At 28.9% G+C, this 25,706-nt stretch overlaps 1 protein-coding gene across 6 annotated transcripts in view; it reads right to left on the minus strand.

Annotated features, from left to right (window-relative positions):
- The window catches only part of LOC145239861 (mucosa-associated lymphoid tissue lymphoma translocation protein 1-like), a 754,570-nt gene that overhangs the window by 429,725 nt on the left and 299,139 nt on the right, over positions 1 to 25,706 (minus strand). For all 6 annotated transcript variants that reach the window (XM_080103424.1, XM_080103426.1, XM_080103427.1 and 3 more), the window contains exons 10-11: positions 5,576 to 5,963; positions 441 to 509 (exon numbers count right to left, since the gene is read on the minus strand). In XM_080103424.1, coding sequence (XP_079959550.1) covers positions 441 to 509; positions 5,576 to 5,963 — 457 coding nt within the window. The remainder of the gene's footprint in view (positions 1 to 440; positions 510 to 5,575; positions 5,964 to 25,706) is intronic.

Below are 25,706 nucleotides of genomic sequence, written 5' to 3' on the forward strand. Positions count from 1 at the left end.
TTTGATTGGTTGTACAATTACAAGAATATTTATAAAGATTGACTGATTTTGAAAAACAGACTAATGTGTAAACTGGAATCTCTAATAAAATATTTATATTTTTGCATTTTCGGTCCTTTTAAGTAAATATAGTTTTCACTTGCTGTAAAAACTAATTTAATGAATAAAAACACATATATATTTGGAAATATTTTCTTTTTCTTTCCAACCATATACATATTTAAAAAATTGGTCCAGAAATAAACAAGAAATTACAAGTTGAAATGAAATTCGTCAATATCACATGATAACTGCTGATGGGAATGCAAAGTTACTTATTTTCATCCTAGTAAGTTAAATATCTAGAATTAAAGTAGCAGATAAAAATGCTGAGAAAACGTATTCTTCGTACTCAAGAAGCCCAAGTAAAAAGTATTAATAAAAGAAAAGTAAATACTTACGTAGCATAAAAGTAGACAGAATTTTCTGGAGCTTTGATGGGTCGAGATTGGTGCATGTTGCTTTGTTGTCTAAGAAGTAAACGCATAAAATTGTGTTATTCATGATGAGAATAAAAGTACTGACTATACAAACATCTTAGAAGGGTTTTTATTTTCTCAGCTGCAAAAATGTGAAGAAAAGATGAGTACTTTAAGATTTTAATAAAATATTTTTACAGGTAATTTCTTTAAGATTTGCATAAAATACTAGACTACCCGTGACCCGTTGGGTCAGTATGTTACATTAGCTATGGAATTAATGTATGAGTGTGCCACTTATGACGTAAAGAAAATAGTTTTTTGTGACATAGCAGAAACATTTCTATGAAAGTATATTGAAATAAAAAAAGAATATAGATTTTTATGAGTCGTTCTATTTATAATTGTTTATTTAAAAAAAAAACATACAGCCATTGAATTATAAGTGATTTGTCATACTTATAGGTAAATGTGCACTAAACAGATACCATAATACTTACAGTTAAATTAAATTTTGATATATCGTTTAATTTAAACACAAAAAAACAAAACAATTGGAACGCTGAAAATGTACACAGTAAAACAATACGTTGCAAAATGCTCTGATCGTTGTAAACGGGTTAAAGTAGATTTATTTGTAAGAAAATTGCGTTAAAATAACTTAAACGTAATATGGAAATGAACGATGTAAAAAAAATGCAGAAAGTATTAACAATTGCTTATATGAATAATTTAAACACAAAAAAACAACAATTAGGATGCTGAAAACATACGCAGTCAACAGGTCAAAGTTGATTTATTTGTAAGAAAATTGTGCCAGTATGGTTGTAATACAGAATAGTTGCAAAACATCCCCACCCTTCCCATGTTAAATAATAATTTCTAAATAATAACATTAATATTTCAGTGCACAGGTCAAATTCTGTAAATTTTAGCAATTTGTGTTTATTTGTTTACGCTGTTATGGGTTTATGTTTATGTATGCATGCACAACCGGAAGTCGTAAACCGGATGTTGGGTTACAACATGCGTTACAAGGTCATCTGAGTTTTATAATTATATAGATTTTTACAAGTAATGTCTTTAAGATTTAAATAAAAATATTTTTACAAGTAACGTCTTTAAGATTTTAATAAAATATTTTTACACGTAATGTCATATTTTAATAAAATATTCAAAAGAGTATAAATTCTTCTGTCAAAATAGCAGTTTTATCATGCACTAATAATAATGGCATTTGATAAATGAACAAACATGTTCCTATATTGTTTTAGAATTTGTCATGCAAACAATTTTTTCATTTTTAATGGCAATTAACTTTACATGTTTTATATAAAATACCTACAATGTATATTCAATATATAAAATACCTACAATGTATATTCAATATGTATAATAATGCATATTCAATATATAAAATACCTACAATGTTTTTCAATATATAAAATACCTACAATGTATATTCAATATATAATATACCTACAATGTATATTCAATATATAAAATACCTACAATGTATATTCAATATATAAAATACCTCCAATGTATATTCAATATATAAAATACCTCCAATGTATATTCAATATATAAAATACCTACAATGTATATTCAATATATAAAATACCTACAATGTATATTTAATATATAAAATACCTACAATGTATATTCAATATGTATAATAATGCATATTCAATATATAAAATACCTACAATGCATATTCAATATATAAAATACCTACAATGTATATTCAATATATAATATACCTACAATGTATATTTAATATATAAAATACCTACAATGTATATTCAATATATAAAATACCTACAATGTATATTCAATATATAAAATACCTACAATGTATATTCAATATATAAAATACCTACAATGTATATTCAATATGCATATTCAATATATAAAATACCTACAATGCATATTCAATATATAAAATACCTACAATGTATATTCAATATATAATATACCTACAATGTATATTTAATATATAAAATACCTACAATGTATATTCAATATATAAAATACCTCCAATGTATATTCAATATATAAAATACCTACAATGTATATTCAATATATAAAATACCTACAATGTATATTCAATATATAAAATACCTACAATGTATATTCAATATATAAAATACCTACAATGTATATTCAATATGTATAATAATGCATATTCAATATATAAAATACCTACAATGCATATTCAATATATAAAATTCCTACAATGTATATTCAATATATAATATACCTACAATGTATATTTAATATATAAAATACCTACAATGTATATTCAATATATAAAATACCTCCAATGTATATTCAATATATAAAATACCTACAATGTATATTCAATATATAAAATACCTACAATGTATATTTAATATATAAAATACCTACAATGCATATTCAATATATAAAATACCTACAATTCATATTCAATATATAAAATACCTACAATGCATATTCAATATATAAAATACCTACAATTCATATTCAATATATAAAATACCTACAATGCATATTCAATATATAAAATACCTACAATGCATATTCAATATGTATAATACCTACAATGTCTATTCAATATATAAAATACCTACAATGTATATTCAATATATAAAATACCTACAATGTATATTCAATATATAAAATACCTACAATGCGTATTCAATATATAAAATACCTACAATGCATATTCAATATATAAAATACCTACAATGTATATTCAATATATAAAATACCTACAATGCATATTCAATATATAAAATACCTACAATGCATATTCAATATATAAAATACCTACAATGCATATTCAATATGTATAATACCTACAATGTATATTCAATATATAAAATACCTACAATGTATATTCAATATGTAAAATACCCACAATGTATATTCAATATATAAAATACCTACAATGTATATTCAATATATAAAATACCTACAATGTATATTCAATATGTAAAATACCTACAATGTATATTCAGTATATAACATACCTACAATGTATATTCAATATATAAAATACCTACAATGCATATTCAATATATAAAATACCTACAATGCATATTCAATATATAAAATACCTACAATGCATATTCAATATATAAAATACCTACAATTCATATTCAATATATAAAATACCTACAATGCATATTCAATATATAAAATACCTACAATTCATATTCAATATGTATAATACCTACAATGTCTATTCAATATATAAAATACCTACAATGTATATTCAATATATAAAATACCTACAATGTATATTCAATATATAAAATACCTACAATGCGTATTCAATATATAAAATACCTACAATGCATATTCAATATATAAAATACCTACAATGTATATTCAATATATAAAATACCTACAATGCATATTCAATATATAAAATACCTACAATGCATATTCAATATATAAAATACCTACAATGCATATTCAATATGTATAATACCTACAATGTATATTCAATATATAAAATACCTACAATGTATATTCAATATGTAAAATACCCACAATGTATATTCAATATATAAAATACCTACAATGTATATTCAATATATAAAATACCTACAATGTATATTCAATATGTAAAATACCTACAATGTATATTCAATATGTAAAATACCTACAATGTATATTCAATATATAAAATACCTACAATGCATATTCAATATGTAAAATACCTACAATGCATATTCAATATATAAAATACCTACAATGTATATTCAATATATAAAATACCTACAATGCATATTCAATATATAAAATACCTACAATGCATATTCAATATATAAAATACCTACAATGCATATTCAATATGTATAATACCTACAATGTATATTCAATATATAAAATACCTACAATGTATATTCAATATGTAAAATACCTACAATGTATATTCAATATATAAAATACCTACAATGTATATTCAATATGTAAAATACCTACAATGTATATTCAATATATAAAATACCTACAATGTATATTCAATATATAAAATACCTACAATGCATATTCAATATGTAAAATACCTACAATGTATATTCAATATATAAAATACCTACAATGCATATTCAATATATAAAATACCTACAATGCATATTCAATATATAAAATACCTACAATGCATATTCAATATGTATAATACCTACAATGTATATTCAATATATAAAATACCTACAATGTATATTCAATATGTAAAATACCTACAATGTATATTCAATATATAAAATACCTACAATGCATATTCAATATATAAAATACCTACAATGTATATTCAATATGTATAATACCTACAATGCATATTCAATATGTATAATACCTATAATGCATATTCAATATATAAAATACCTACAATGTATATTCAATATATAAAATACCTACAATGTATATTCAATATATAAAATACCTATAATGTATATTCAATATGTAAAATACCTACAATGTATATTCCATATATAAAATACCTACAATGTATATTCAATATGTAAAATACCTCCAATGTATATTCAATATATAAAATACCCACAATGTATATTCAATATATAAAATACCTCCAATGTATATTCAATATATAAAATACCTACAATGTATATTCAATATATAAAATACCTACAATGTATATTCAATATATAAAATACCTACAATGTATATTCAATATATAAAATACCTACAATGTATATTCAATATATAAAATACCTACAATGTATATTCAATATATAAAATACCTACAATGTATATTCAATATATAAAATACCTCCAATGTATATTCAATATATAAAATACCTACAATGTATATTCAATATATAAAATACCTACAATGTATATTCAATATATAAAATACCTACAATGCATATTCAATATATAAAATACCTACAATGCATATTCAATATATTAAATACCTACAATGTATATTCAATATATAAAATACCTACAATGCATATTCAATATATAAAATACCTACAATGTATATTCAATATATAACATACCTACAATGTATATAAAATACCTACAATGTATATGCAATATATAAAATACCTACAATGTATATTCAATATATAAAATCATTGTATAAAGCCTCAGCTTACATTGTACGGCAGATGTCAAGTATTAAACAGCAAATAGCTGGTTTTTTAGAAACCATCAGTTCTTGTATCTTCTCAGCCTGCAAACAAGATTTGATGTTACAGCCAGTTGGTGCATCCACGGGGGTTAAGTATGAATATGGATCACCATTCACTTCGAATCCATGGCCAGCATAGTAGAATACACCATAGACACCTTTGTCAAGCATTTCAATAAACTTCATTATGGCTGACTCCATTTCATTTAAAGTAAGATTTACAAGGGAGAGAACTTTAAAATGCAAGCTCTTAAAAATCTGTGAAAGTATTTTCACATCATTCTGAGGTGCCGTAAGTTTTTTTTCACTGCGGTAGTCTTCATTGCCAATGAGAAGAGCGACTTTATCAGTGGCTGAAAAGGAAAAAAGTAAAAGTTTAATAGGATAACCAATTACATTTAGAACAGCACAAATATAAAAATTTGACTTTCTGAAGTAAAAATATCAGCAGATTTTTAAAAAACTACTTAAAGTATTATATAAATGTTTAAATGAATTTAAATAAGAATGACATGTAAAACTGATGTTACATAGCAACATTGTTCGGATATAATTGGAGGCCATTTTTATTGTAAAATCATTAAAATGCATTATTTTAATGATGTTCCTGTTTTTACATTCAAATTTAATCATCATGAAATTCTTGTAATTTAAAATATTTTTAATTTTATACACTTTAAAAAGTTAATGTAAACGTTGACATAGTTGTTGCCCTATTCTAAATAACCAGCTTCAACTACCAAATTTAAAATGCTTTTATAAATAGATACGAAGACATTGAGAAACTTGATTGGATGCTCAGCTGGTTTGGCAACCGGAAAGCATTTCCTTGGATAATACTGATTGCAATTCAGAGTGGTCCCTTGTGTGGTATTAATAGATAGGTTGAGAAAGTTCAATATGGTGGGACCAATCTCTCCATTAGTTTCCATGATGATCAGTTGGAATATAAATCTGTCAAGAAATCTGACATATTTTGACTTACTGCAGCCCTTTTGAACATGGTCACATGATCAGTGTTTGTCATTGGTTCAGTTATTAATAACAGTGTATGCATGTCGATGCAAGTTGCATCCCATAATAACAACTTACCGTTCAAGAAAGGAAACACCATCAGACTGTTAGGTCATTTGCCACTCCTTTTATTGAGGCCAACAGCTTCAAAGAGGATCGGCTAGTGCCCTTTTTACATGATAAGATATACAATCTATACATGTCACTGACTGATCAAAATGGCACCTGTAAACTCTGCACACTCTCAGATATGTGTGCAAGGTGACATAAAATCTTACATAATTGTTGCCATTGAGCTTGTCGATTACAAATGACAATAGAATTGCTGGGCACACATCACATGGAGACTTTGAAGCTTGAAATCAGATCAGATGGTGTTGGTTGCAGTATTTACTTATTGATTCAATTCATGTTGATCAGGTTCTAGCTCTTCTATCTCCCTTTCTGCTCCAGAATGATGAGACCTGCCCTCGCCCAATTGGTGCACAAGTTGTAGATCAAATGGTGGAGAGAAAATTTTGATACTTCATGTTGGATGCTTCCAACCAGATTTTGGCTCACACAGATAGAGATCAGTTGTCAACATCAGTCCAAGTTGGCTAAAAATCAACGACCTCCAACCTAGACATTTGCTCGATTTGCCATCTTTCATGATACCCAAGACTGATAGTTATCTTGCTCTGTTCACACATTGAAGTTTTTATACTGTCTTCATAGTCCTTCATGTTACCAGTTTCTTGCATACTTTGGTGGGTTGAATAGCATTATATGGAACACTACAATGGGAATTTACAATGTCAGTTTCATGTATTATTATACATGCGAATATGTTAAAATGGCAGCACAGTTAAGGCTTAGTGGGTTCTGACGAGAATAAGGTCAATCTAGTCACAAGTGATTCCCTCAATCGAGTACCAGGGACTAAGTAGCGCGGTGAATGCTGGAAATTGGTGCTTGACAATGTCATCTGGTTTACAGCAGCAAAGTTGATGAGACAACTGATGTTTAAGCAATGGTGACACACGGCGAAGAGATTAACACCATGTTCTAGGTTTGGGAAGCCAGGGTAGGTTGAAGTCATCTGCAACCATTACGATGTCTCTTGCTGAAATACTATCAATAACAGCTTGTAGTGATGTTGAAAAAGGAACTTCAGAGATGGACATATGTATATATGTGTCTTATGAAAATGTGTGTATGTGCACATTATGAAAATGTGTGTATGTGTGCATTATGAAAATGTGTGTATGTACCAATTATGAAAATGTGTGTATGTGTGCATTATGAAAATGGGCGTATGTGTGTCTTATGAAAATGGGCGTATGTGTGTCTTATGAAAATGGGCGTATGTGTGTCTTATGAAAATGTGTGTGTGTGTGCATTATGAAAATGTGTGTATGTGTGCATTATGAAAATGTGTGTATGGCACATTATGAAAATGTGTGTATGAATCCATTATGAAAATGTGTGTATATATGCGCATTATGAAAATGTGTGTATGTGTGCATTATAAAAATGTGTGTATGTGTGCATTATGATAATGTGTATATGTGCGCATTATGAAAATGTGTGTATGTGCGCATTATGAAAATGTGTTTATGTGCACATTATGAAAATCTGTGTATGTACCCATTATGAAAATGTGTGTATGTGTGCATTATGAAAATGTGTGTATGTGTGCATTATTAAAATGTGTGTATGTGTGCATTATGAAAATGTGTGTATGTGTGCATTATGAAAATGTGTGTATGTGTTGTAGAATAATCAAAAGACTTAGGAACCGCCGTTTCCTCAGAAAATGCGAACTTAAGCCTACACCAACCCCAATACCAAGTGCAGCACTAGGACCAACAATTCCCTCAAGTGATACTACATTCTTGCATATCTCACTATCTCCCTGTAATAGCACATACACAGCAACCAAACCCCAACAACAAACCACACATATATCCCCACGCTTTCGATCAAGGATTCCCCGAGCTCTTTCTAGGTTACTACCACACAACAAACTAGGCCTAAAAGAGAGATACACCTCTCACACAACCCAGCCTACTCGTGGGGGGGGGAAGAGGGGAGATGTAGAATAATCAAAAGAACTGTGTTAGTCAATAACACACAACAACAACAACAATAATAGCAGCAACACTTACCAAGGGTTCAGCTCATGCACAAGACAGACATCAGATTGAGCTGGACTGAGGGCTTGTATTTATGTACAAGTATATCCAATCAGGTGATTCAGCCAATCACAATCCAAGGAATAGACTGGCCCATGTGTGCACAATGGAATCTCCCATTGTGCCATAAATAGTTCTCCTCTTTCATGAGAAGTAACTTTAGTCTTTGTCAAGTTATCCACAACTTGAACGCTGACCGAAAGTCCACTACACAATCCAACATGTGTGCATTATGAAAATGTGTGTATGTGTGCATTATGAAAATGTGTGTATGTGTGCATTATGAAAATGTGTGCATTATGAAAATGTGTGTATGTGTGCATTATGAAAATGTGTGTATGTGCGCATTATGAAAATGTGTGTATGTGCGCATTATGAAAATGTGTGTATGTGCGCATTATGAAAATGTGTGTATGTGTGCATTATGAAAATGTGTGTATGTGTGCATTATGAAAATGTGTGTATGTGTGCATTATGAAAATGTGTGTATGTGTGCATTATGAAAATGTGTGTATGTGTGCATTAGGAAAAGGTGTGTATGTGTGCATTATGAAAATGTGTGTATGTGTGCATTATGAAAATGTGTGTATGTGCGCATTATGAAAATGTGTGTATGTGTGCATTATGAAAATGTGTGTATGTGTGCATTATGAAAATGTGTGTATGTGTGCATTATGAAAATGTGTGTATGTGCGCATTATGAAAATGTGTGTATGTGTGCATTATGAAAATGTGTGTATGTGCGCATTATGAAAATGTGTGTATGTGTGCATTATGAAAATGTGTGTATGTGTGCATTATGAAAATGTGTGTATGTGCGCATTATGAAAATGTGTGTATGTGTGCATTATGAAAATGTGTGTATGTGTGCATTAGGAAAAGGTGTGTATGTGTGCATTATGAAAATGTGTGTATGTGTGCATTATGAAAATGTGTGTATGTGTGCATTATGAAAATGTGTTTATGTGCACATTATGAAAATCTGTGTACGTGTGCATTATGAAAATGTGTGTATGTGTGCATTATGAAAATGTGTGTATGTGTGCATTACGAAAATGTGTGTATGTACCCATTATGAAAATGTGTGTATGTGTGCATTAGGAAAATGTGTGTATGTGTGCATTATGAAAATGTGTGTATGTGCGCATTATGAAAATGTGTGTATGTGCGCATTATGAAAATGTGTGTATGTGTGCATTATGAAAATGTGTGTATGTGTGCATTATGAAAATGTGTGTATGTGTGCATTATGAAAATGTGTATATGTGTGCATTAGGAAAAGGTGTGTATGTGTGCATTATGAAAATGTGTGTATGTGTGCATTATGAAATTGTGTGTATGTGCGCATTATGAAAATGTGTGTATGTGTGCATTATGAAAATGTGTGTATGTGTGAATTATGAAAATGTGTGTATGTGTGCATTATGAAAATGTGTGTATGTGCGCATTATGAAAATGTGTGTATGTGTGCATTATGAAAATGTGTGTATGTGTGCATTATGAAAATGTGTGTATGTGTGCATTATGAAAATGTGTGTATGTGCGCATTATGAAAATGTGTGTATGTGTGCATTAGGAAAATGTGTGTATGTGCGCATTATGAAAATGTGTGTATGTGTGCATTATGAAAATGTGTGTATGTGTGCATTATGAAAATGTGTGTATGTGCGCATTATGAAAATGTGTGTATGTGTGCATTATGAAAATGTGTGTATGTGTGCATTAGGAAAAGGTGTGTATGTATGCATTATGAAAATGTGTGTATGTGTGCATTATGAAAATGTGTGTATGTGTGCATTATGAAAATCTGTTTATGTGCACATTATGAAAATCTGTGTACGTGTGCATTATGAAAATGTGTGTATGTGTGCATTATGAAAATGTGTGTATGTGTGCATTACGAAAATGTGTGTATGTACCCATTATGAAAATGTGTGTATGTGTGCATTATGAAAATGTGTGTATGTGTGCATTATGAAAATGTGTTTATGTGCACATTATGAAAATCTGTGTATGTGTGCATTATGAAAATGTGTGTATGTGTGTCTTATGAAAACGTGTGTATGTGCGCATTATGAAAATGTGTTTATGTGTGCATTATGAAAATGTGTGTATGTGTTACATGATAAGGGCTGTCCCCTTTTCATGTAAATATAAAAATAGAGAGATTTAGTTAAAATTAAAATGAAATAGAATAGACGAAATTCGAACCTCGTAATTTTGGTTTAGAAATAGATTACTGGAGAGAATTAGAAAATGGAATGTAAAACAAACCATTGTTTAGCTTAGAGATAAAATAGTTTCAAGAAAAGAATGTGCGTTGTCAATTCTGTTATGAAAAATTCAATTGAGGAATGCAACTATACAAGATAATTTAATAAACATGTTTTTAACATATTGGAAAAATAGGTTACTGGGAATATAGGTTAAAATTCCTTTTGTAAACAAAGGAAAAGTTTTGGACACGCATGTCCAGAACACGTGAAAGAAGACACATGTTTTAACATGTGTATGACGTCATGGAAAATGGGAAGTTCTAGATATAGTTAGAAACTTAAGAGAAACTGGGAGAGAGAGAGAGAAAGAGAGAGACTGAGGACGACAGACGACAGTCCAGACATGGATTCGAACGTCTAGAAGCGAGACGGTCACTTTTGAAACTTAGAATGTGAAGCTTTGAATTCTTGACTCAGAAAACCACGGCCGGTTGTGAGAAGAAATAAACCCATCATGTGTTTTTATAAACGTCGTCTTTGTGTTGTAATTCTACCAAAAGGTAAAGTGAAAATTGTTATTATATGTTTTGTATATCATGTGTTTAGAATGTCTTGACATACACATCTCATTACTACAATGTGAACTCTACATTTCATATCTACACTTCTAAGTAATGAACATTTTATAAATATGAATCTCGTCATAACACGAACAATCTCTCTTCATAAGATACAACAACATCTCTCTCTAAGACTCTCACTATAAATAAGACCTAACAATAACAGTAACAAAAAGAAATACGAACAATAACAATAATACTAATAATGAACCTTATATAACATATGTGCGCATTATGAAAATGTGTGTATGTGCACATTATGAAAATGTGTGTACGTGCACATTATGAAAATGTGTGTATGTGTGCATTATGAAAATGTGTGTATGTGTGCATTATTAAATATTATGAAAATGTGTGTGTGTCTTATGAAAATGTGTGTATGTGTGCACATTATGAAAATGTGTGTATGTGTGAATTCTGAAATCGTGTGTATATGTGCATTATAAAAATGTGTGTGTGTCTTATGAAAATGTGTGTATGTGTGCACATTATGAAAATGTGTGTATGTGTGCATTCTGAAATTGTGTGTAAGTGTGCATTATGAAAATGTGTGTGTGTGTGTGTGCACATTATAAAAATGTGTGTATGTGCGCATCATGAAATTGTGTGTATGTGTGCATTATGAAAATGTGTGTATGTGTGCATTATGAAATTGTGTGTATGTGTGCATTATGAAAATGTGTGTATGTGCACATTATGACATTGTGTGTATGTGTGCATTATGACATTGTGTGTATGTGTGCATTATGAAAATGTGTGTATGTGTGCATTATGAAATTGTGTGTATGTGTGCATTATGAAATTGTGTGTATGTGTGCATTATGAAAATGTGTGTATGTGCACATTATGAAATTGTGTGTATGTGTGCACTATAAAAATGTGTGTATGTCCACATTATGAAAATGTGTGTATGTGTGCATTATGAAAATGTGTCGATATGTGCTTTATAAAAATGTGTGTATGTGCGTATTATAAAAATGTGTGTATGTGCGTATTATGAAATTGTGTGTATGTGCGCATTATGAAAATGTTTGTATGTGCACATTATGAAGATGTTTGTATGTGTGCATTATGAAAGTGTGTATGTGTGCATTATGAAAATGTGTGTATGTGTGCATTATGAAAATGCGTGTACGTGCACATTATGAAATTGTTGTATGTATGCATTATGAAATTGTTGTATGTGTGCATTATGAAAATGTGTGTATCTGTGTATTATGAAAATGTGTTTATGTGTGTATTATGAAAATGTGTGTATGTGTGCATTATGAAAATGTGTGTAGGTGTGCATTATAAAAATGTGTGTATGTGTCCATTATGAAAATGTTTGTATGTGCGCATTATGAAAATGTGTGTATGTGTGCATTCTGAAAATGTGTGTATGTGTGCATTATGAAAATGTGTGTATGTGCGCATTATAAAAATGTATGTATGTGTGTCTTATGAAAATGTGTGTGTGTGCACTTAATCAAAATGTGTGTATGTGTGCATTATGAAATTTTGTGTATGTGTGCATTATGAAAATGTGTGTATATGCGCATTATGAAAATGTGTGTATGTGCGCATTATGAAATTGTGTGTATGTGCGCATTATGAAATTGTGTGTATGTGCGCATTATGAAATTGTGTGTATGTGCGCATTATGAAATTGTGTGTATGTGCGCATTATGAAATTGTGTGTATGTGCGCATTATGAAATTGTGTGTATGTGTGCATTATGAAATTGTGTGTATGTGCACATTATGGAAATGTTTGTATGTGTGCATTATGAAAATGTTTGTATGTGCGCATTATGAAAATGTTTGTATGTGCGCATTATGAAAATGTGTGTCTGTGTGCATTATAAAAATGTGTGTCTGTGTTCATTATGAAAATGTGTGTCTGTGTGCATTATGAAAATGTGTGTCTGTGTGCATTATGGAAATGTGTGTCTGTGTGCATTATAAAAATGTGTGTATGTGTGCATTATGAAAATGTGTCAATGTGTATTCTATGAAAATATGTCCCTGTATATTATGATGATGTGTGTATGTGTATATGAAATGTGTGCATGTTTACCTCATGAGAATATCTGTTATGAAAAAAGTATCTGTCTTCTTAAAATGTGGCTGTATGTGGATCATGAAAATGCAGGAAACTTTTAAAATTTTTTGCAAATGTGTGTACGTATGACATATGAAAAGGTGTGTACTTAATGAACATGTGTGTATGTGTGTTATATGGAAATATGTGTCTGTGTGTCATATGGAAATGTGAGGATGGGTGTTATGTGGAAGTGTGTGTGTGTTTTGTATGAAAATGTGTGTTTGGATGTCATTTGAAAATGTGTGTATGAATTTTATATGAAAATGTATGTGTGAGATTTATATGAGTATATGTGTATATGTTTTATATGAAAATGTGTGTAAGTGTGTTATATTAAAATATATGTATGTATATATACAAAAACCTTGATTCTAATCAAGGTTTTTGATTAGCTTGGCAACATCACGTACAGATATTTGTATGTCGCAAAGTGTGTTTTCTGATATACAAGGAAATACAGGAGGTTGGAAGCCTTGGTCGTAACGGGTAGAATTAGTTTCAAAGTTCTCGACAAAGTTTGGCTTTATCTGATGCTGACAAGATTACCTCAGGTCAATTGATGATAGTTGGGATAAAGCTATCGCTCCTGTTCAGAATTCAGTTTGCTATTTGCCAAAAGTGTTAGAAACCAAGATGCTGCTCAGATGTGTATGGCTTTTATATGAGTGTAACATGAACATATGCTTATGAGTTTTATATTAAAATCTGTTATTTGAAAAAATGTTTACGAGTGTAATATGCAAATATGTTCGTAAGTGTTATATGACAATATGTTTCTGAGTGCTATATGAAAATTTGTTTATCAGTGTCATGTGAAATTTGTTTATGAGTGCTATATGAAATTTGTTTATGACTGTTATATGAAATTTGTTTATGAGTGCTATATGAAATTTGTTTATGAGTGCTATATGAAATTTGTTTATGACTGTTATATGAAATTTGTTTATGAGTGTTATATGAAATTTGTTTATGAGTGTAATATGAAAATCTGTTTATGGGTGTTATATGAAAATATGTTTATGGGTAATATATGAAAATCTGTTTATGGGTGTTATATGAAAATATGTTTATGGGTGTTATATGAAAATATGTGTAGGGGTGTTATATGAAAATATGTGCATGGGTGTTATATGGAAATATGTGCATGGGTGTAATATGAAAATATGTGTATTGGTCTTTTATGAAAATATGTGTATGGGTGTTATATGAAAATATGTGTATGGGTGTTATATGAACATATGTTTATGGGTGTTTTAGGAAAATATGTTTATGGGTGTTATATGAAAATCTGTTATGGGTGTTATATGAAAATATGTTTATGGGTGTTATATGAAAATATGTGTATGGGTGTTATATGAAAATATGTGTATGGGTGTTTTATGAAAATATGTTTATGTGTGTTATATGAAAATATGTGTATGGGTGTTATATGAAAATATGTGTATGGGTGTTATATGAAAATATGTGTATGGGTGTTATATGAAAATATGTGTATGGATGTTTTATGAAAATATGTTTATGGGTGTTATATGAAAATATGTTTATGGGTGTTATATGAAAATATGCTTATGGGTGTTATATGAAAATATGTTTATGAATTTTATATGAAAATATGTTTATGAATGTTATATGAAAATATGTGTATGGGTGTTATATGACAATATGTGTATGGGTGTTATATGACAATATGTGTATGGGTGTTATATGACAATATGTGTATGGGTGTTATATGACAATATGCTTATGGGTGTTATATGACAATATGTGTATGGGTGTTATATGAAAATATGTGTATGGGTGTTATATGAAAATATGTGTATGGGTGTTATATGAAAATATGTGTATGGGTTTTGTATGAAAATATGTGTATGGGTTTATATGAAAATATGTGTATAGGTGTTATATGAAAATGTGTTTATGAATGTGATATGAAAATATGTTTACGGGTGTTATATGAAAATATGTTTATGAGTGTTATATGAAAAAATATTCATGGGTTTTATATGAAAATATGTTTATGTGTGTTATATGACTCTATGTGTTATATGAAAATGTGTGTATGGGTGTTATATGAAAATATGTGTATGGGTGTTATATGAAAATATGTGTATGTGTGTTATAGAAAAATATGTGTATGGGTGTTATATGAAAATATTTTTATGGATGATTTATGAAAATATGTGTACGGGTGTTATATGAAAATATGTGTATGTGTGTTATATGAAAATATGTGTATGGGTGTTATATGAAAATATGTGTATGGGTGTTATATGAAAATATGTGTATGGGTGTTATATGAAAATATGTGTATGGGTGTTATATGAAAATATGTGTCTGTCTGTTTCTTTTTTGTTTTTTTTACATAGGCATCACCACTTATCAAGCCAAGAGGCTACTCAAGGATAAGGGTTAAAGAGTGTACAGTAGACATTGGACAATATAGTAATCATTAGTAATGAAAATTTGGTAAATTTGACAACTTATATAGAATGGCTCATCAAGAACTTATTTACGTTAGACTTGAACACAACCATATTGTAGTCAGCCGGAAAGCAGGAAAACGGAAGACAATTCCACAGGCGTGCGGTTCTAAGAAAGAAGCTTTGTTCATGGAATCTACGTTTAGGTTTAGGCACAGATAAAGAGTGGGGGGAATTATTGATAGGGTGTACAGCTAGACGAGTGTTTCTTGTGAAAGTTTGGCGAGGGGGGACCATAGAATGAAGTTGAACACCTTCCATGAAAATAACCACACATCAGAGACAAACTCGCAACATCTCTTCTGTGAGATAGAGGTTGCAAGGAAGAGAAAAGGACATCTCTTACGAGGCTACGAAATCTATTTTGAACTCCATCAAGGCAGGACAAGTCCTTTCTAGCAGCTCCTGCCCAGATGTGACAACAATATTCCATCCTTGGACGTACCTGGCTCTTATATAGATAGAGAATAGCATCAGCAGTGAGATATTTACTGGATCGATAGAAAGATCCCACCATTTTTCCAGCGGCCTTGGCAACAGATTTGATGTACATGTTCCATTTAAGATCAGGAGTAAAGGTCAATCCCAGAAGCTTGTCAAAACTTGAGGCCTCCTGAAGACGAGAGCCATTCATTTCAATTGATGCCAGATGTGGATCAGGATGTTGATGATGTAAAGAGAGAAGCTTGGTTTTTGATGCATTAAAAGTAACCAGCCACTCCTTTCCCCATTGTACTACGTGTTCAAGATCAGAGGAGAGAGAATTGGAGAGAAGTTGGTCATTTACTGTCTTAGATGTGCTTTTTTTTTTTTTACATATGCATCACCACATTATCAAGGCCAAGAGGCCACTCAAGGATAAGGGTTAAAGAATGTGCAGTAGAAATTGGACAATATAGTAATCATTAGTAATGAAAATCTGGTAAATTTGATAACTTATATGGAACGGCTCATCAAGAACTTATTTACGTTAGACTTGAACACAACCATATTGCAGTCAGCCGGAAAGCAGGAAAACGGAAGACAATTCCACAGGCGTGCAGTTCTAAGAAAGAAGCTTTGTTCATGGAATCTACGTTTAGTTAAGGCACAGATAAAGAGTGGGGGGAATTATTGATAGTGTGTACAGCTAGACGAGTGTTTCTTGTGAAAGTTTGGCGAGGGGGGACCATAGATTGAAGACCAGTTGAACACTTTCCATGAAAATAGCGATACATCAGAGATAAACATATGAAAATATGTGTATGGGTGTTATATGAAAATATGTGTATGGGTGTTATATGACAATATGTGTATGGGTGTTATATGAAAATATTTTACGTGTGTTATATGAAAATATTTTTATGGGTCTTATATGAAAATATTGTTGGTAAGGGTTTAGGTTCTTCCAAGTCCCAAAACTACCGACCAGCTTTAATAATTACTAAACGTACAACAAGTATAAACGACAAGACTTTATTAACAAACATGAAAGCATGACAACACTGCAATTCAGAACATTAAGGTAAAAAGATTACTCACTTCAATAGTGGGGTTTACGGGAGGAGTGAGGACTGTATTCTAGAGTTGTACTCTGCCTGTCCGACATTGTCTTTTAGGAGAAGAACTTTTTGCGTCCGTGCCTCAGGTGTACGGACTCTCCTCTCTTTCTTTCTCAAGGGACCTCACTCCTTACCCTACACCGGTAATCCGGTGCTCTTATTTATTCCCCTACAATATGTTTATGGGTTTTATATGAAAATATATGTATGGGTGTTATATTAAAATATGTGAATGGACGTTATAGGAAAATATGTGTATGGGTGTTATATAAAAATATGTGTATTGGAGTTATATGAAAATATGTTTACGGGAGTTATATAAACATATGTGTATGGGTGTTATATGAAAATATGTGTATGAGAGTTATATGAAAATATGTGTATGGGAGTTATATGAAAATATGTGTATGGGTGTTATATTAAAATATGTTTATGGGTGTTATGTGAAATAATGTGTACGGGTGTTATATGAAAATATGTGTATGGGAGTTATATTACAATATGTGTATGGGAGTTATATGAAAATATGTGTATGGGTGTTATATGAAAATATGAGTACAGGTGTTATATGAAAATATGTGTATGGAAGTTATATTAAAATATGTTTATGGGTTTTATATGAAAAGATGTGTATTGGTGTTATATAAAAATATGTTTATGAATGTTATATGCAAATATATCTATGGGTTTTATATGACAATATGTTTATGAATATTATATGAAAATATGTTTATGAATGTTATATGAAAATATGTTTATGAATGTTATATGAAAATATGTGTATGGGTGTTATATGACAATATGTGTATAGGTGTTATATGACAATATGTGTATGGGTATTATATGACAATATGTGTATGGGTGTCATATGAAAATATGTGTATGGGTGTTATATGAAAAAATGTGTATGGGTGTTATATGAAAATATGTTAATGAGTGTTATATGAAACTCTGTTTATGGGTGTTATATGAACATGTGTGTACGGGTTTTGTATGAAAATATGTGTATGGGTTTTATATGGAAAAATGTGTATAGGTGTTATATTAAAATGTGGTTATGAATGTGATATGAAAATATGTTTACGGGTGTTCAATGAAATATGTTTATGGGTGTTATATGACAATAGGTTTATGAGTATTATATGAAAATAGGTATATGTGTATGGGTGTTATATGAAAAAATGTGTATGGGTGTTATATGAAAATATGTTAATGAGTGTTATATGAAACTCTGTTTATGGGTGTTATATGAAAATATGTGTATGGGTTTTGTATGAAAATATGTGTATGGGTTTTATATGGAAAAATGTGTATAGGTGTTATATTAAAATGTGCTTATGAATGTGATATGAAAATATGTTTACGGGTGTTCAATGAAATATGTTTATGGGTGTTATATGACAATAGGTTTATGAGTATTATATGAAAATAGGTATATGAGTGTTACATGAAATTATGTGTATGAGTGTTATATAAAAATATGGGTATGGGTGGATGAAATTATGTTTATGAGTGTTATATCACAATATGTGTATGGGCATTTTTTGAAAATATGTGTATGGGAGTTATATGAAAAAATGTTCATGGGTTTTATATGAAAAAATGTTTATCAGTGTTATATTACTATATGTATGGCTGTTATATGAAAATATGTTTATGAGTTTTATATGAAAATATGTGTATGGGTGTTATATGAACATATGTGTATAGGTGTTATATGAAAATATGTGTATGGGTGTTATATGAAAATATGTGTATGGGTGTTATATGAAAATATGTGTATAGGTGTTATATGAAAATATGTGTATGGGTGTTATATGAAAATATGTGTATGGGTATTATATGAAAATATGTGTATGGGTGTTATATGAAAATATGTGTATGGGGGTTATATGAAAATATTTGTATGGATGATTTATGAAAATATGTGTATGAGTGTTATATGAAAATATGTGTACGGGTATTATATGAAAATATGTGTATGGGTGTTATATTAAAATATGTTTATGGGTGTTATGTGAAATAATGTGTACAGGTGTTATATTACAATATGTGTATGGGAGTTATATTACAATATGTGTATGGGAGTTATATGAAAATATGTGTATGGGTGTTATATGAAAATATGTGTATGGGTTTTATATGAAAATATGCTTATGTGTGCTATATGAAAATATGCTTATGTGTGTTATATGAAAATATGTGTATGGATGTTTTACGAAAATATGTGCATGGATGATTTATGAAAATATGTGTATGGGTGTTATATGAACATATGTGTATGGGTTTTATATGAAAATATGTTTATGTGTGTTATATGAAAATATGTGTTGGCTGTTATATGAAAATATGTGTATGGGTGTTATATGAAAATATGTTTACGTGTGTTATATGAAAATATGTGTATGGGTTTTATATGAAAATATGTGTATGGGTTTTATATGAAAATATGTTTTTGGGGTTTATATGAAAATATGTGTATGGATGATTTATGAAAATATGTGTATGAATTATATGAAAATATGTGTATGCCTGTTATATGAAAATATGTTTATGAATGTTATATGAAAATATGTGTATGGGTGTTATTTGAAAATATGTGTATGGGTGTTATATGAAAATATGTGTATGGGTTTTATATAAAATATGTTTACGTGTGTTATATGAAAATATGTGTATGTGTTTTATATGAAAATATGTTTATGGGGTTTATATGAAAATCTGTGTATGGATATTTTATGAAAATATGTGTATGGATGTTATATGAAAATATGTGTATGGGTGTTATATTAAAATATGTGTATGGGCGTTATATAAAAATATGTGTATGGGTGTTATATGAACACATGTGTATGGGTGTTATATGAAAATATGTGTATTGGTGTTATATGAACATATGTGTATGGGTGTTATATGAACACATGTGTATAGGAGTTATATGAAAATATGTGTATGGTTGTTATATGACAATATGTTTATGAGTGTTATATGAAAATATGTGTAAGGGTGTTGAAAGTTATATGAAAACTTGTGTATGGGTGTTATATGAAAATATGTGTATGGGTGTTATATGAAAATATATGTATGGGTGTTATATTAAAATATATGTATGGGTGTTATATTAAAATATGTGTATGGGTGTTATATTAAAATATGTGTATGGGTGTTATATTAAAATATGTGTATGGGTGTTATATTAAAATATGTGTATGGGTGTTATATGAAAATATGTGTATGGGTGTTCTATGAAAATATGTGTATGGATGTTATATTAAAATATGTGTATGGATGTTATATGAAAATATGTGTATGGCTGTTATATGACAATATGTGTATGGGTGTTATATGACGATATGTGTATGGGTGTAATATGAAAATATGTGTATGGGTGTTATATGAAAATATGTGTATGGGTGTTATATGAAAATATGTGTATGGGTGTTATATGAAAATATGTGTATGGACGTTTTATGAAAATATGTGTATAAATATATGGTTATATATATATGTATATGTATATATATATATATATGTATAAATATATGGTTATGGCTATATATATGATATGTTTATAGGTTTATATGAAAATATGTTTATGTGTGTTATATGAAAATATGTGTATGGCTGTTATATTAAAATATGTTTATGGGTGTTATGTGAAATAATGTGTACGGGTGTTATATGAAAATATGTGTACGGGAGTTATATTACAATATGTGTATGGGTGTTATATGAAAATATGAGTATAGGTGTTATATGAAAATATGTGTATGGAAGTTATATTAAAATATGTTTATGGGTTTTATATGAAAATATGTGTATTGGTGTTATATAAAAATATGTTTATGAATGTTATATGCAAATATATCTATGGGTTTTATAAGACAATATGTTTATGAATATTATATGAAAATATGTTTAGAATGTTATATGAAAATATGTTTATGAATGTTATATGAAAATATGTTAATGAATGTTATATGAAAATATGTTTATGAATGTTATATGAAAATATGTGTATGGGTGTTATATGACAATATGTGTATGGGTGTTATATGACAATATGTGTATGGGTATTATATGACAATATGTGTATGGGTGTCATATGAAAATATGTGTATGGGTGTTATATGAAAAAATGTGTATGGGTGTTATATGAAAATATGTTAATGAGTGTTATATGAAACTTTGTTTATGGGTGTTATATGAACATGTGTGTACGGGTGTTATATGAAAATATGTGTATGGGTTTTGTATGAAAATATGTGTATGGGTTTTGTATGAAAATATGTGTATGGGTTTTATATGAAAATATGTGTATAGGTGTTATATCAAAATGTGGTTATGAATGTGATATGAAAATATGTTTACGGGTGTTCAATGAAATATGTTTATGGGTGTTATATGACAATAGGTTTATGAGTGTTATATGACAATAGGTTTATGAGTATTATATGAAAATAGGTATATGAGTGTTACATGAAATTATGTGTATGAGTGTTATATGAAAATATGGGTATGGGTGTATGAAATTATGTTTATGAGTGTTATATAACAATATGTGTATGGGCATTTTATGAAAATATGTGTATGGGAGTTATATGAAAAAATTTTCATGGGTTTTATATGAAAAAATGTTTATCTGTGTTATATTACTATATGTATGGCTGTTATATGAAAATATGTTTATGAGTTTTATATGAAAATATGTGTATGGGTGTTATATGAACATATGTGTATAGGTGTTATATGAAAATATGTGTATGGGTGTTATATGAAAATATGTGTATGGGTGTTATATGAAAATATGTGTATGGGTGTTATATGAAAATATGTGTATGGGTGTTATATGAAAATATGTGTACAGGTGTTATATGAAAATATGTGTATGGGTATTATATGAAAATATGTGTATGGGTGTTATATGAAAATATGTGTATGGGTGGTATATTAACATATGTTTTTGAGTGTTATATGAAAATATGTGTATGGGTTTTATATGAAAATATGCTTATGTGTGCTATATGAAAATATGCTTATGTGTGTTATATGAAAATATGTGTATGGATGTTTTACGAAAATATGTGCATGGATGATTTATGAAAATATGTGTATGGGTGTTATATGAACATATGTGTATGGGTTTTATATGAAAATATGTTTATGTGTGTTATATGAAAATATGTGTTGGCTGTTATATGAAAATATGTGTATGGATGATTTATGAAAATATGTGTATGGATGATTTATGAAAATATGTGTATGAATTATATGAAAATATGTGTATGCCTGTTATATGAAAATATGTTTATGAGTGTTATATGAAAATATGTGTATGGGTGTTATTTGAAAATATGTGTATGGGTGTTATATGAAAATATGTGTATGGGTTTTATATAAAATATGTTTACGTGTGTTATATGAAAATATGTGTATGTGTTTTATATGAAAATATGTTTATGGGGTTTATATGAAAATATGTGTATGGATATTTTATGAAAATATGTGTATGGATGTTATATGAAAATATGTGTATGGGTGTTATATTAAAATATGTGTATTGGCGTTATATAAAAATATGTGTATGGGTGTTATATGAACACATGTGTATGGGTGTTATATGAAAATATGTGTATGGGAGTTATATGAAAATATGTGTATGGGAGTTATATTAAAATATGTGTATGGTTGTTATATGACAATATGTTTATGAGTGTTATATGAAAATATGTGTAAGGGTGTTGAAAGTTATATGAAAACTTGTGTATGGGTGTTATATGAAAATATGTGTATGGGTGTTATATGAAAATATGTGTATGGATGTTATATTAAAATATGTGTATGGATGTTATATGAAAATATGTGTATGGGTGTTATATGACAATATGTGTATGGGTGTTATATGACGATATGTGTATGGGTGTAATATGAAAATATGTGTATGGGTGCTATATGAAAATATGTGTATGGGTGCTATATGAAAATATGTGTATGGGTGCTATATGAAAATATGTGTATGGGTGCTATATGAAAATATGTGTATGGGTGTTATATGAAAATATGTGTATGTATGTTTTACGAAAATATGTGCATGGATGATTTATGAAAATATGTGTATGGGTGTTATATGAACATATGTGTATGGGTTTTATATGAAAATATGTTTATGTGTGTTATATGAAAATATGTGTTGGCTGTTATATGAAAATATGTGTATGGATGATTTATGAAAATATGTGTATGGATGATTTATGAAAATATGTGTATGAATTATATGAAAATATGTGTATGCCTGTTATATGAAAATATGTTTATGAGTGTTATATGAAAATATGTGTATGGGTGTTATTTGAAAATATGTGTATGGGTGTTATATGAAAATATGTGTATGGGTTTTATATAAAATATGTTTACGTGTGTTATATGAAAATATGTGTATGTGTTTTATATGAAAATATGTTTATGGGGTTTATATGAAAATATGTGTATGGATATTTTATGAAAATATGTGTATGGATGTTATATGAAAATATGTGTATGGGTGTTATATTAAAATATGTGTATTGGCGTTATATAAAAATATGTGTATGGGTGTTATATGAACACATGTGTATGGGTGTTATATGAAAATATGCGTATGGGAGTTATATGAAAATATGTGTATGGGAGTTATATGAAAATATGTGTATGGTTGTTATATGACAATATGTTTATGAGTGTTATATGAAAATATGTGTAAGGGTGTTGAAAGTTATATGAAAACTTGTGTATGGGTGTTATATGAAAATATGTGTATGGGTGTTATATGAAAATATGTGTATGGATGTTATATTAAAATATGTGTATGGATGTTATATGAAAATATGTGTATGGGTGTTATATGACAATATGTGTATGGGTGTTATATGACGATATGTGTATGGGTGTAATATGAAAATATGTGTATGGGTGCTATATGAAAATATGTGTATGGGTGTTATATGAAAATATGTGTATGGGCGTTATATGAAAATATGTGTATGGGTGTTATATGAAAATATGTGTATGGGTGTTTTATGAAAATATGTGTATGGATGTTTTATAAATATATGGTTATGGCTATATATATGATATGTTTATAGGTTTATATGAAAATATGTTTATGTGTGTTATATGAAAATATGTGTATGGCTGTTATATGACAATATGTGTATGGGTGTTATATGACAATATGTGTATGGGTGTTATATGACAATATATGTATGAGTGTAATATGAAAATATGTGTATGGGTGTTATATGAAAATATGTGTAGGGGTGTTATATGAAAATATGTGTATGGCTGTTATATGACAATATGTGTATGGCTGTTATATGACAATATGTGTATGGGTGTTATATGACAATATATGTACGGGTGTTATATGAAAATATGTGTACGGGTGTTATATGAAAATATGTGTATGGGTGTTATATGAAAATATGTGTATGGGTGTTATATGAAAATCTGTGTATGAGTGTTATATGAAAATATGTGTATGAGTGTTATATGAAAATATTTGTATGGGTGTTATATGAAAATATGTGTATGGGTGGTATATTAACATATGTTTGTGAGTGTTATATGAAAATATGTGTATGGGTTTTATTTGAAAATATGCTTATGTGTGTTATATGAAAATATGCTTATGTGTGTTATATGAAAATATGCTTATGTGTTATAGGAAAATATGTGTATGGGTGTTATATGATAATATGTGTATGGATGATTTATGAAAATATGTGTATGGGTGTTATATGAACATATGTGTATGGGTTTTATATGAAAATATGTTTTGGCTGTTATATGAAAATATGTGTATGGGTGTTATACGAAAATATGTGTTTGGGTGTTATATGAAAATATGTGTATGGGTGTTATATGAAAATATGTTTACGTGTGTTATATGAAAATATGTGTATGGGTTTTATATGAAAATATGTGT

Source organism: Euprymna scolopes, chromosome 19, assembly GCF_053919585.1.
Source record: "Euprymna scolopes isolate OS-2025 chromosome 19, ASM5391958v1, whole genome shotgun sequence".
Taxonomy (NCBI): Eukaryota; Metazoa; Mollusca; class Cephalopoda; order Sepiida; family Sepiolidae; genus Euprymna; species Euprymna scolopes.